This window comes from Rissa tridactyla, chromosome 4, assembly GCF_028500815.1.
Source record: "Rissa tridactyla isolate bRisTri1 chromosome 4, bRisTri1.patW.cur.20221130, whole genome shotgun sequence".
Lineage (NCBI taxonomy): Eukaryota > Metazoa > Chordata > Aves > Charadriiformes > Laridae > Rissa > Rissa tridactyla.
In genome coordinates, this window is record NC_071469.1 from 28,551,038 (window position 1) to 28,564,826 (window position 13,789).

At 47.1% G+C, this 13,789-nt stretch overlaps 1 protein-coding gene across 1 annotated transcript in view; it reads right to left on the reverse strand.

The window, feature by feature from the left end:
• Positions 1–13,789, reverse strand: part of ESRRB (estrogen related receptor beta) — a 170,864-nt gene that overhangs the window by 25,854 nt on the left and 131,221 nt on the right. The window contains exon 8 of the mRNA XM_054200862.1: positions 8,054–8,170. Within this exon, the coding sequence (XP_054056837.1) occupies positions 8,054–8,170 (117 nt within the window). The remainder of the gene's footprint in view (positions 1–8,053; positions 8,171–13,789) is intronic.

Here is a 13,789-nt window from a genome sequence, read left to right on the forward strand (position 1 = left end):
TCCTGTGTGGAAAGTTCCACTGGCTACAGGGTTTCCTAATCAGTTGCGGTCTTGAGCCGGAGGAACATGGATTTAAGAGACAGTGGCTTCTGAAATCTGGAGATTACAGGCTCCACCATCTCTGAAATGGGGACTATCTCCAACTTTCACTGAGATGCGGGCACTTAGGCAGCACAAAGGTTAGTAGGGTGTTGCAAGCTTCTGGTGGGCAGGGTATTCCCAAAGACACTAGGGACAGGAGGGAAAGGGGAACAATTAAGAGGAAGATGAGCTGAATTAATTTTGTGGCTCTCCTCTGTTCACTTCTCATTCATATTTCACTACCTGGCCCTGCGGTGTCAGTATCCACACATTCCAGCAATTACTACATCAGAAATTACATTAGACAGATAGGCGTTCAAGAGCTTGGTGGATTTGTAACAGAGAATTTGTGTCACCTGTTGAATTTTAACATGTTCTTTAGCATTTCTTATGGAAATGCATTAGGAGCAAAGGAGCAAAGCCAGGGAAAGGCATGGTTGTACCTGGGATTACTACACCACAGGAGATACACTTCTGGGAAGAAACAAGAGTCATGTGGATAAAATAAATCATATCCCTTTCCTGGATAATGGCCTAACCTCTCTCTTTCTCTTAGAGAGCCTCCCTTTTCTGCATCCAGATCAAGACTACCTTCCTCTACCTTCTTTCCGTTAATTTGTAGACTTCACCCTTGCCACACAAGAAATAGCTGCTGGTTGACTCCTGAGAGCCAGGAGGCTAGGCCAGAGGACAGCTTGCCTTCAAAGATGTTCAGAGTGGGGCAAAGCACCTTGTACAGGGCAGGTTTCCTATCCTGGGAATTCCCGCTCCTGATTTTATCACAAGAAATGCATGTAGATCTGTGGGACTCCAGAAATATCTTCTGCTTTCTGAAATATGGTATACCACGTCTACCACAGGACACACCCCAAGGCCCTTTCAGTCTTTGCCCTCTTTCTTGGAAGCCAACCAGTGATGTCTGCAAGAAACTGGGCAGAAGCCACTCACGCGTCTCAGAAAGTTACTCTTAGGCCTCAATCGTGAGCAGGACTCCGAGAAGACAAGTCTTAGCACTGGTGGGGACAACCGATCTTCAGCAATACAATACACATTATTCCTAATAAAAAGGAAAACAAGACTCAAAGGCTGGTGGAATAATGGATGACATCTCAATGCCTGGATGAGATTTTTTTAGCAGTTATTTTCTTTGCTGTTTGTCATTGTCTGATGTGACACATGATTGCTTACACGTGCACTTCATGAAAGCGTCAATGACCCAGCTTTGCTTCCTTTTCAGAACTGTGTATGCTCAATCGGGGTCTCTGCAGGAGTGCAAGCACAGAAGAGGTAAAAAGACAAGTGGGAATCCATTGAAGAAAAAATTCCACAACAGTAAAGGACCAAATGCCCAGACAACAGCTAGTCTGCTCTCTTTGGTATGGTATGGTTTGGTCTGTCCAGTATTGCCTCTCCTCCGCTTGCCTGCTTATCATTTCCACTCAAAGAAGAGTTTTGTAATGAGAGGCTTTGAAGTCCCATCGCACGTCACCTGTTATCTCCATCCTCTTCCCATGATCTCAGAACATTTCCCTTTCATGAACTGACTCTACTGGGTTTAGATGGCAAGGTTTTGGTAGTGGGGGGCTTCAGGGGTGGCTTCTGTGAGAAGACACCATGTCAGACAGAGCCAGCTCCAGACAGCTCCAAAATGGACACACTGCTGGCCAAAGCTGAGCCATCAGCAGTGTTGGTGGTGCCTCTGTGATAACATATTCAAGAAAGGGTAAAAAATGCTGTGCAGCAGCTGTGAGAGAGGAGTGAGAAAATGTGAGAGAAACAGCCCTGCAGATACCAAGGTCAGAGAAGAAGGGGAGGAGGAGGTGCTCTAGGCGCCATAACAGAGATTCCCCTGCAGCCTAGAGAAAATCATGGTGAAATATTTATCTCTTTAATATCTTTATCAATGATCTGGATGAAGGGATCGAATGCACCCTCAGTAAGTTCGCAGATGACACTAAACTGGGCGGGCGTGTTGATCTGCTTGAGGGTAGGTTGGCTCTGCAGAGGCATCTGGACAGACTGGACCGATGGGCTGAGACCAATGGTATGAGGTTCAACAAGGCCAAGTGCCGGGTCCTGCACTTGGGTCACAACAACCCCATGCAGTGCTACAGGATTGGGGCAGAGTGGCTCGAAAGCAGCCCGGCAGAAAAGGACCTGGGGGTGCTGGTTGACAGCCGGCTGAATATGAGCCAGCAGTGTGCCTAGGTGGCCAAGAAGGCCAACAGTATCCTAGCCTGTATCAGGAACAGTGTGGTGAGCCGGACTAGGGAAGTGATCATCCCCCTGTACTCGGCACTGGTGAGGCCCCACCTCAAGTACTGCGTTCAGTTTTGGGCCCCTCGCTACAAGAGGGACATTGAGGTGTTGGAGTGTGTCCAGAGAAGGGCTACAAAGCTGGTGAGGGGTCTGGAGGACAAACCTTATGAAGAACGACTGAGGGAGCTGGGGTTGTTTAGCTTGGAGAAGAGGAGGCTGAGGGGAGACCTCATCACCCTCTACAACTACCTGAAAGGAGGTTGTAGAGAGATGGGGGCTGACCTCTTCTCCCTGGTGACAAGTGATAGGACGAGAGGAAACGGGTTCAAGTTACGTCAGGGGAGGTTTAGATTGGATATTAGGAAACATTTTTTCACTGAAAGGGTTATTAAACATTGGAATAGGCTGCCCAGGGAGGTGGTGGATTCACCATCCCTGGAGGTGTTTAAAAAAAGGGTAGATGGGGCACTTAGGGACATGGTTTAGAAGTGGCTTTTGTCAGGGTAGGTTAAAGGTTGGACTCGATGATCTTAAAGGTCCCTTCCAACCTCAGCAATTCTATGATTCTATGAAACAAGCTGTCCCCCTGCAGTCCATGAAGGACCACAGTAGTGCAAGATATCCACCCTGCAGCCCTTGGAGGACCCCACACTGGAGCAGCTGGATGTGCCCTGATGGAAGCTTCAGCTTGTCGAGAGCCCATGCCAGAGCAGGCTCCTGGTAGGAGCTGTGGCCCATGGAGAGGAGCCCATGCAGGAGCAGGTTTTCTGGCAGGAACTGTGGCCTGTGGGGGACCCACACTGGAGCAGTTTGTTGCTGAAGGACTGTACCCCATGGAAAGGACTCAGGCTGGAGCAGTTCTTGAAGAACGGCAGTTTATATGAAGGACTCACATTGGAGAAGTTCGTGAAGGACTGTATCCCATGGAAGGGACTCCACTCTGGAGCAGAGGAACAGCACGAGGAGGAAAGACCAGCAGAGATGAAGTGTTATGAACTGACCACAAACCCCCAGTCCCTATCCACCTGTACTGCTCAGAGTGGGAGGAGGTAGGCATCATGAGTGAGTTGAACCTGGGAAGAAGTAGAAGTGGGAGAAAGGTGCTTTTAGTTTTGTTTCTATTTCTCAATATCCTACTCTCTTATTAACTGGCAATAAATTAAATTAACTTTCCACAAGTTGAGTTTTGCCCGTGACAGTAATTGCTGAGTGATTTCCCTGTCGTTATCTCGACCCACAAGCTTTTTCATCGTATTTTCTTCCCCAGTCCTGCTGAGGAAGGGGACTGAGAGAGCAATTTGGCGGGCACCTGGTGGCCAGCCAAGGTCAACCCACCACACTGACACACAGAGAAGGACTGACATCACTGTCCACGTCACAGTGCCATTCTGCAAGGTGACACACAGGATTGTGATTTCAGAGACGCAGTAGAGGTGTGGAAGGCAAGGCTGTGAGGTCATGCTTAACCAGCCAATGTCCAAAATCAAACCTGAGCCCACTTACACAAGCCGTGTGTCATCTGAAATGACATCTACCTCTTGAAGACAAACAAATTGCTGTAGAACAGAAAGGCTATGTGTGGCTAAAGCACGAATGGCAAGGGTTTATTCTCCCCCAAACTGACAAGGTATATTGAGCTTTTAAAAGAGACGTGACAAACTGCTGAAATTTCGCTATCCATCATTCTAGAGAGTCAGAGAGACCTAGATCTACTTTGTAGAGCCCAGAGTTAAAGAGCTACACTTTGGTCATTGTGGGCACAAGACAGACAGCGCTGGGAGCAAAGAGCAAATGGGGTGGCCAAAGACAGAGACGCTCAGCTCTGAAGAGAGGTCTCCTCTGCAAGTTGGAGGGCACACTTTCCTTCACTGGCCATCCCCGCTGGCCAGGCATGTATGTAAATATGATCTTCTCCATCTGGGGTCAGCAGTGTCACAGGTTGCTCACGTTTCCCTGATTTTTGCAGAGCAGGGATGCATGCACCTTCTACTGGATGAAGCTGTGAAGATGCTCCATCTCCCACTGCCTGCAGGCTGGTTCTTCAGCAAGGCCAAGAGCAGCAGAGTGCAGGTTTTCCGGGGACAGTGCCTCTTCACAGGGGTACTGAGACTGGAGTCCACTGGAATCCTGGACTCCAGATTCAGCAGCTTCCTATCTGAGCCTGCTAGTGAGAGGCTAATTAATGCTCTCTGGGGGCATGCTCCAGATGGACGGGGAAAGTTGAGAGACAGGCAGCCAGACAGGCCAACACTTCAGACATCTGAGCCAGTTGGGCTCCGTGGGCAAATCTTTCTGCCTGCTGCCTTCCCCAGCGAGTCTCGCCTGCCCTGCAGCGTCATACCAGGAGAACCTGAGACAGCAAAGCTCTGGTGTCCGTGCAGCTCCCTCGTTGCAATGCATTGATCGGAGCTCTCTTAAAGAAAGTGGCCTGGATATCTGAGACACCTATTGATTGCTCCATTGGCTCTCTTCCTGCCCTGATCCTCATTCACTCTGCACTGCCTGAATAACCTGCACTTCTGTGTTAGGGGCCGTGTCCCCAGATCTTAAAGGGCTACATTCACAGCTGTTTGCCTAGCTGCAGCCCGTGTGGGGAGGAGAAAAGATGCCTGGTGACCCTCATATGCACTCCCCAAGCAGAGAGCCTAAGTATCTCCTACAGCATCAAGCTGAGCATTTCAAGCGTAAGGCAGAAGCTTGAAGTCATGGTTACCTGTGTTTGTCATCTTTGAATACTGGTACCTTCTGCCTGAAGAACTGGCTCATGCCACATGCCCAGCAGGCAGGAGGTGGTATGCATGATGACAATAACCAGGAAAATCTTTCCTCCCTTAATGAGAAGAAATCATGAAGCCCTAAATTAGGTACTAATGGAATATCGTACTCTTCTTCTTCAGAGGAAAGACAGTTTCTCTACCCAGAAATGTCCCCACTAAGTTACCAACCCAGTGCCAAAGATATCAAGGAGAAACCTGTCAAGAGAAGAAATGGTTTCTAGATCTTGCCTTTAACCACAAGACCATTTTTCTCCAAACTTCAGTAATCAAGCAGGAGAACAAACCTGGTATGGCAACCTTCTGCCATGGATGAATCCAAGGAAAAGAGAAGTACACCAAGGCAAAGTAGGAAGGGGAACTACTGAAAGGAAAAAAATCACAGCTCAAGTATCAAGATACACCTTGTCCTAATAAGTGCTTGGAGACTGCAGAGTAGGCTCCCTGGGGAAACCAAGACATCAGGGATTTTTAAAAACAGTTAAACTACTAGAAATGTACAGCTGGGAACAGTCCTGCCCTGTCAGAGGAAAAAGGATGGATGAGCTAATAGGATGACAGATCAGAGATGGAAAAGACTAACGAACCTTTTCTAATCCAAAATCCCTTGCCAATCCTGCATTTTTGAGCAAGTCAAACAATTTTGGATTTGTTCTTTCCAGAAACTTCTGGCTCTGTGGAGACCAAAGACTGTAAAACCATTTTTCTCCCTTTTTGGATTTTGCTTTTAAAAACGTGTATTGATTGAATTCTGTATACTAATTCTTTGTGCTTCCACCAGGCTTCACATAAGTTAACTAATAGGTCCTCACAATCTTTTTGCAAAGCAAAGCGGTATGACCCTTCTTTCTCAGATTGGGAAACTGAGCAAAAAAATGAGAAAAAAAAATATGCCTGCTTAACAGCACTTGACGACAAATAGGACACAACAGTCCTATTTGCAGATTGCTAGTGTAGTCTCCTCTGCTTCTCTTTATACTGTCATGTGTTCTTGCATCCCATTACTATCAATAAATCTTTATACTGTATATTCCACAGCTCTAAATATTATGGGCAGGATCACAGATACACTAACATCAATAGCAAACCACCGTTCCCCAGTGGCTTTAATGATGCCAAATCAATCCCTGTATGAATAACTAAATACACTTCAGCACAAAAGCAGCCTTAGAGTCAAATTTCAGTTTGCCATGAGTAGTCGTATCCCATGGGGTTCAGGAGTTCAGACACAGTGTGGTGTGAGTGAACCTACGTTGCTTTTCAGTCTAACTCTGGTCTAGAAGGAGTTAACTGTTTTCACACAACTTGGAGGCTAAGCCACAAAACCCTTCACAGGACCCTGCTCTGGACTGTATCGAACTCCCAGAACTGGAAGCAGAGGATGCCCCAGCCCCACAGTCAGACATGCCAGCGCCGGCTCCTGCGACTCTACGCCCCCAGCTGCTCTGAGAGGCTCAACTGGTTGGATGCATGGCAGCACCGACACGGGCAGCCAGCGAGCCTGGACCCATGCTGCTGCTCTGCAGAGTGACTGAAGCCCCATCAGGCTTTTAACATTGTTTTATGGGATTCATATAAGCAGGCTAGAGCGCATTACCAATCTGCGTTCCCACTAAAGCCAGTGTCACTGGTGTGGATTGGCATGTGGGTAAGGGGATATATCCCCGCTCCGAACTACCACATGCAGAGAAGCAGGTTTCCAGTGGTCCCTCTGTAACTCCAAAAGCAGATGCCTCCCTCCCAGCAGTGGATCAAGATTCCCTGAGTCTACCACCTCTACACCTAAATCAAGGAGGGCTGCACTACACAAGCCTGCATATCTCCTCCCCTTGGTAACTGGTGTGCTTTGGCAGGAAGATATTTAAGCATAGAAACTACACATCTATCAAAGAACAGAATAGGGTTTAACATCTAATCTACATTCTTAACAACACTGGCTGCCATCAACTTGCCTCTCAAGAAATGAGAAAGCCCTAGTGCAAAGTAATACAGACTCAAGTGATGTTGTACAATTCATCACCAGCTGCTATGATGGTATGACCTGGAAGCAGGCTGCATGCTGGCATCTTGGCTCCAGCATGCAGGACTTGCACAGACCACTGCCAGCTGCTGTTCCTTGTGATTAAACTGAGGGGGACCATGCCCTGCCAGGTACAGCAATGCAGAGGGTTGCATGCAATGCTTCTCCTTCCTTCCCCCTCCTCCCCTCACTCCCTCTCCCAAAGGGACTCAAGGGAAACAAAGCTTTAAAGTCAATCCATAAGAATGTGTTTAATTGCCACTGAATTCCCTGTAGTTCACCTTGAATGGACAAGGATTGGGGAGGGGGGTGGGGGGAGGAAAAGCAGCACAAGAGAGAAGCTGAACACTGCTCAGAAAGCACTGAACAGATCAATAGGCTGAGCACAATGTAGGTTGAGCATGCAGGGCAGGGGACTCACAGCTCCCAGACAAACCTGTGCTACCCACCATCTTCAAAAAGTCTCCTGAGTGGGAATATGGGCAGACCTTCGTGGCACACTGTGCTTTGCATTAACTCCATCCTTCCTTCACAAAGCTCAGCCAACCCAGTCATGATCATGCAAGAGCCTCTCCTCCCCAACACTGCAAAATCACCTGGGGGACAAGAAGAGCAACGTGCTCCAGCCTGGGGTTCCTTTGGGAAAGGAAACAGTCCGGCACAGACAGTTTCCAGTTATTGTCAAACCTGCAAGTGCTAGAAGTAATATCCTAGCATGAGGGTGCTGTCTAGAACTACTCTCCTCTCTGGACTGCCCTCTCAGTCGCTGCCCATCCTGACTCTTTTACAAAGCCTGTAAAAAGATACCTTCGGAAACCCAGAGAGGGCAAGCATGTAGTTAGCCTAGGAGATCCTGCAAGGCCTGGAGTTCCGGGTGCTGTTGGGACAGAGAACAATTCTGAGTCTGACTCTGTCTTACCTTCTTTTAGCATCCCCACTTTGAGGCATTTCATGAAGCGACAGGCCTGACAGGACTTGCGCCTCCGTTTCGTGATCTCACATTCATTGGTGGCCGGGCAGCTGTATTCAATATTCCCTGCAATCAAACACAGAGATGGTCACCCAGGAACCACGTTCTCCCCACTGATCCAGGGACAGGCTGTAGTGCCCGGATATTCCCACCACCATCAGTCTGCATACGCTGCATGTTTGCTCACTCATTTGCACACACACATACTCTGAGACCACAGCCACCTGACGATAGCTTTTAGAGCGCCCAACACCACTTACTAGAACACATTTCAGAAAAAAAGCAATACTGCTCTAAGTACTGTAAGAAACCTATCTATCCAAGGGGCTGACTGCAATTTGGAGCTTTCAGACACAACGTGTCCTCCAGGCATGTCATCTTCCCTTGTGACCTGGCCTGTTCCCTGAAGTCCAGGGCTGAGCGTAGGAGCAGTTCAGACATAGCAGCATTCCCTTTTTGCCAGTCTTGCTCCATGTCTGTGGGATGGATGTTACCTGCCCATTCTTGCTTTGTTTGGGGGACCAGGAAGCTCAGAGATGGCATTTCCTCCTTTGCTTCCTCCTGCCAGCTGACATACTACAGGTAGCAGGGAAGCAGGAGACCTGGATTGAGAAAGACGGATAAGATGTCCTGTAAAATGAACACAGGCTCTCTATGCAAATCTTTCCAGTTTTACTTTATGAGTCCTGGTGCACCTGCCTCTCATCCCTCTGCACACAGCATCAGAATTTCTTTCCTCATTCCCTTTCATTTATGATCACCTCACAACACTGCCTCCAAGACAAAACAGGGAAAGAAGCTTCCCAAATTTATTTCTGGTCACATTGTATTTTATCATAAGCCAAGAATGTAACTGAAACATGGATGTGAGGGTCTGATATGAGGGTGTACATGGAATTATGCTGGATCACAGTGTAATGCAACAGTTTTTCAGTCCTAGAAGACAACAAATGGAAACAGCTGCCATTCACTTTGGAGGTGATGTTTCTAAAGAGGGCTATTCAATGTTTGCTGTGGAGCAGGACTGGAAGTCTAAGCTTGACAGTGATGCATTGACAATGACAATACATTTAAGGCAGTCTAGCTACTGGATAAATCAGACATCTCCAAAAAGGATTTCTAAGATCTACAGTCAGTTCAGAAGAATGGAAAAGTCAGTTTGGTGGTTTAGAGCAGGAAATTGAGATTCAAGAGTTGAGTCAGAGCGGTAGGGAGGAGTGTAGGTGAGAGCTGAGAGAATACACAGTATGGACTTCTTATACCATCAGATTATAAGCAGAGCTTACAATTTAGTAGCACTGGGACAGGACTTTATTTTTGCTCCTCCTTCTGTAATGGATTTCTGTGTTCTTGTGCGAGACCTTTCCTTCCTCTAATTAAAGACCAACAACCTGATACATACCAATCTCTCAGGTGGTGATTAGACCGTGGGACTAACTAAGCAGTTGAAAAGCCCATTGGGAATCTGAGTGGAAAGGCAAAGCACAGACTCAAAAGGAAGAAAGCATCGTTATATCACTATGCTTGGCCCATGCTGGGTAAAATCCCAGGAGCACGCAACTCCCAAAGCCTAAAGGTAATCTGCCTGCTAGTTATAAACCTTCTACCTCTTGCCTCTTGTTTTGTCACAAGGCTTGCAACTTGCCCCTAAGCTCCAGCCCAGCCACCCCATTCCTTACCATTGCTCATCTGCCCCCAAAATGCAGTTTGTCTGCAGGAGCAGAGTGTGCCGCACAAGTTGCAGACTGCATTTTGTCATTGTGCAGCACCTGAATTTCAATAGCCAGCAATGTATCAAGGTTCTCAGAGAGCTGGAAATTGAGATTCAGCCTTGATCTCAAGGTAATAAACAAACTCCTGCTCTAGATACAGAGCTCCAGCGCATTACAGACCCGTGAGTATGGAGGCCCTGACCTCATGATCAGATACTTGCTGTGCCCCACACAGGAAGGAACAGAGCAGGAACAAAACTGGGATAAAACTCAAACACAGTCTCAGTTTGGAAGGCTTTGCCTTAGTTTCAATGCCCACCTTTCTCACCAAAGCCAGGACCAGAGACACTACACCAAGGACACTGAGCCCTTATAGTAGCAGGAGACGGTGACAGCCCTCATCTGGCAGCTCAAGGTCCCTCTACACTGTGTAAAGCAGATCCCCCAGCTTCCCCATGCCTCCAGCCCACGGACCCCTTGACAAGCAAAGTACTGGAAAGGGTCTACAAAACCAACATCACAATTAAATGCGATAGTATCGGAGTAGGTGTAGGTACTGGTTACCATATACAGACTGTATGTACAACTTTAAGCAGTTCTCAAAGGAACTTCTGTACTGGGATAATGACTATTAAAGGACTGAGACAGAGCAGGGTGGGCACGGGGCAAGCGTCCCTTCCTGGATGGCAAAGCAGTGGCCATCATGTAGCGCAGCAGCCGTGTGGTTTGCTGGCAAGCACAGGTGAAAAACTACACCCAGCACTGGTGGGACCTCCCGTTCAGCACATTTATTGCCTTCACACTGAACACTGGCTCATGTGCCCCTTCCACACGCTGTGCCCAGTCTAAAGGAAGAAAGCACCAGCAGCCTTCCAGCTGCTGTGTCTTACAGCCCTCTCTACAGGTGGAAATGCTAGAAGTGAGGCCCACTGTGCCCTCTTCACACAAGACAATGCTCCCAAAGTCAATGGGATTTTATATCAGGCCCCAAAAACATGCTCTGCACCGCATGAATTGAGAGCTACAACTGGGGGCAATACCTGCCATTATTGCAGAAAACAGGGACATCACCAGGGAAGGCACCATCAGCACTACCCAAGCAGAACTCATCCAAGAAAAACTATCGTGTCCAAAACTTTAACAAAGTTCTCTGACTTTTTTTTTTGTGTGTGTGTGTCTGTCTCAATTTCTTTTATGGGTCCTGGGGCTGGCTGCCAGCACAGTGAGCTGCTCACAGCTCCCTGTAATTTCTGTAAGTGCCCTGTGATAAAGTGATGAGATTAACTCATCGAAATTCCAGCAGCCTCCCAGCGGCTGGCGGTCACACCACCAGCCCGGCTGCCGGCGCACGGGGCTCGGAGAGAGCTTCCCCTTCACTGCAGCAGCTGGGGGTGCTGCAAGGCCCTGCAGAAGAGCATCAGCACACAAGGGTGTATGTGGACAAATCTGTATGTACGTATAAGATTTGAGTCAAGTCTCTCTGTGTCATGAACTGTACATTATGTGACCCAGAAGGAAAAGGCAGAAAATGGGATAATCTAATAAACAAGGCCTTGCTTTGAACTGTTGCTTATTAGAAGAGGTTTCCTTCACTTAGACAATATGTACATTTGATCTGAAAAAACTGCTAGGACCTCACCGATGCCATGGCACAAGGTTTACCTAAAAAATGGTTTCAAAAAATCAAGTTGTGGGTGACCAGATCAGAGTTTGGATTTGTTCTAAGCCTTCATGTGGCCTTGGAGAGCAAATCACTTCCTCTCTGTGTCCTAGTTTGTTCGTCTGCAAAATGAAACGAGCATCAAACCTACCTTCTGGTGAGATCGTGAATCTTGATTCATTAAGGTCTAACTGCACTTTAAAGCCTTTTAATGAGAGATGCTGAGAAACAGCCAAGGACTATTAAAGTGATAGATCATGTTTTTTATGCTGGAGAACTGCAAAATTACCTTATTTTCTGTAAAATTAGACCTTTGACTGTTAAACAGCACACATAATAGGAGCACCTGAAAATTGCACACCAGCGCTTGGTCATTCAGGAGACCTCATAGTTACCATACCTCTCTGGAAAGTGAGGGACTAGGAAGAGGAGAATGCCTCCCTGAGGTTGGGGAGCGCAGTAAAGTCCCACCCAGCTCCTGCTTAAGTTCTGGACAGGGCTTCTCAGGGGAGCTGAACTCCGAATTAGTACAGCACTGAGAGCACAAACTGCTCCCTGCTTACTGATCCTGCCTTTCTATAAAGCCTTTCTACAAGGAAACTCGGGGAAGATTAGAAAGAAGTAGCCAAGAAAGTCTTTAAAGCTAAAACTTTTTCGTCTTCTGCTTTCTGAAGACACACCTCCCCACCCCCATCTCTCCTCCTTTTCTGGTTTCTTCTTCATTGCTTTTCACCATTCTTTCCCTCTCCTCTCCCCTCCTTGCATACTCTGTCCTGCTGCACACAGATGTCTCATCTCCTTCTTTGTGTGACTCAAGAGGGCCAGATGACTGCACCCTTTCCTGAATTTCAGGGGAAAACCCAGATTCAGAAATATCTGCTATTAAGTTCCAAATTCCCTTCATTCAAGTCGTGTCTTTTCACCCTAGTGATTTGACACAGCATGCTGCGGTTGTGACCAATGGTGAGGTGTCACTCTCTGCTGGTCCCCCTGGGGCCAGAGGACTGAGAGCAGGAATTTCCAGGGAAATCCATCTCATAGGCACCTCAGCTTTTGCATTTATTTCCTTTTATCCCAATTTTGTAACAATTGTTATACTGCCCCCATGTTGGTTTTTTTTGTTGTTTGGTTGGGGTTTTTTTTTGTTTTGTTTTGTCCTGAATCCTTTTTATCTCTGATTCTGAAGGTAAACAGATAATTTGGGTGTCTCGGTGAAAAGGGACCTGAAGACTGTAAAAAGGCCCTTGGTGAGTGCAGTGCCAGATCAGCAGGTTCATCTGACCTCCTGCACCAGGATGGGGAACACTGATAATATACATGGATTGGATTCTCTATTACCTTCCACTTTAATTAGCCCTTCTAACTGAGGCATCAGAGCCTGCATCCCCATGTGAGGAAAACTACTTTGTGAAAATCAGAAGAAAATCTCTCCAATGATCTGTGGGAGTTAGGAGGGTTATTTTTTAAGCCACAGTTTTCAAAGAAAGTGATCCAAACATTTGACCTGTAAATCTGTATTTAGGCACTTGAGTAAGTGATCTGATTTTCAGCAGGGCTGTCCTATGCTTCCAGTGACACGTCCATGATCTAGGTGCCTGAGTATATACAAGCATCAGTAGAGGCTCCTATTTTTGGAAAGAAAAAAAAACAAACAAAACAACAAACCCGAGCAAACCAATAAAAAAAAAAAACCAACCACAAAAAACCCCCAACACCCTTCCCACCTCAAAAAAACCAAAAAACAACACAAAACCCAACCCACAAAAACTCCCCACCCTAGTACACATGTTTAGCACTTGCAGGAAAATGAGGCTTTGGAAAAGCAAGTGAGATAAGCCCTAGTGCTTGACTTAACAAAAATTTTACTTCATGTGCCTTATACATGTAAGAACCAAGGCTTTGGGACTCTTGATGCTATGAGACGAAAAGGAGGTGGCTATATGTGTAACGCCAGCACTGTCGGCCTCCTCAGGGTGGCACACCTGGCTCCTGCTCCATGAAAGAGGACTAGGACATTTTCCACAACCTCACTCAAATCAGCCTCCTGCTTGCATGAGGACACAGGAGATGGGCTCTGTGGCTACCTACTGGCAGCAAGTTTGTCTGTAGGGTTTCTGACACAGAAATACTTTACTGAAGTTCCACAGAGAAGATCATTCTGCACAGAGTTCTCTGTATGGATGCACTGAGGCAAAAAGAAAACACAAGACCAATAGAGTTGAGTTGCACTGGAGATGGTTTTCTGAATCCAAGTGCTAGAGCTGTGAATAATAAGCAGCACTCAGGAACTAGATCCACGGGGCACTTTACTTT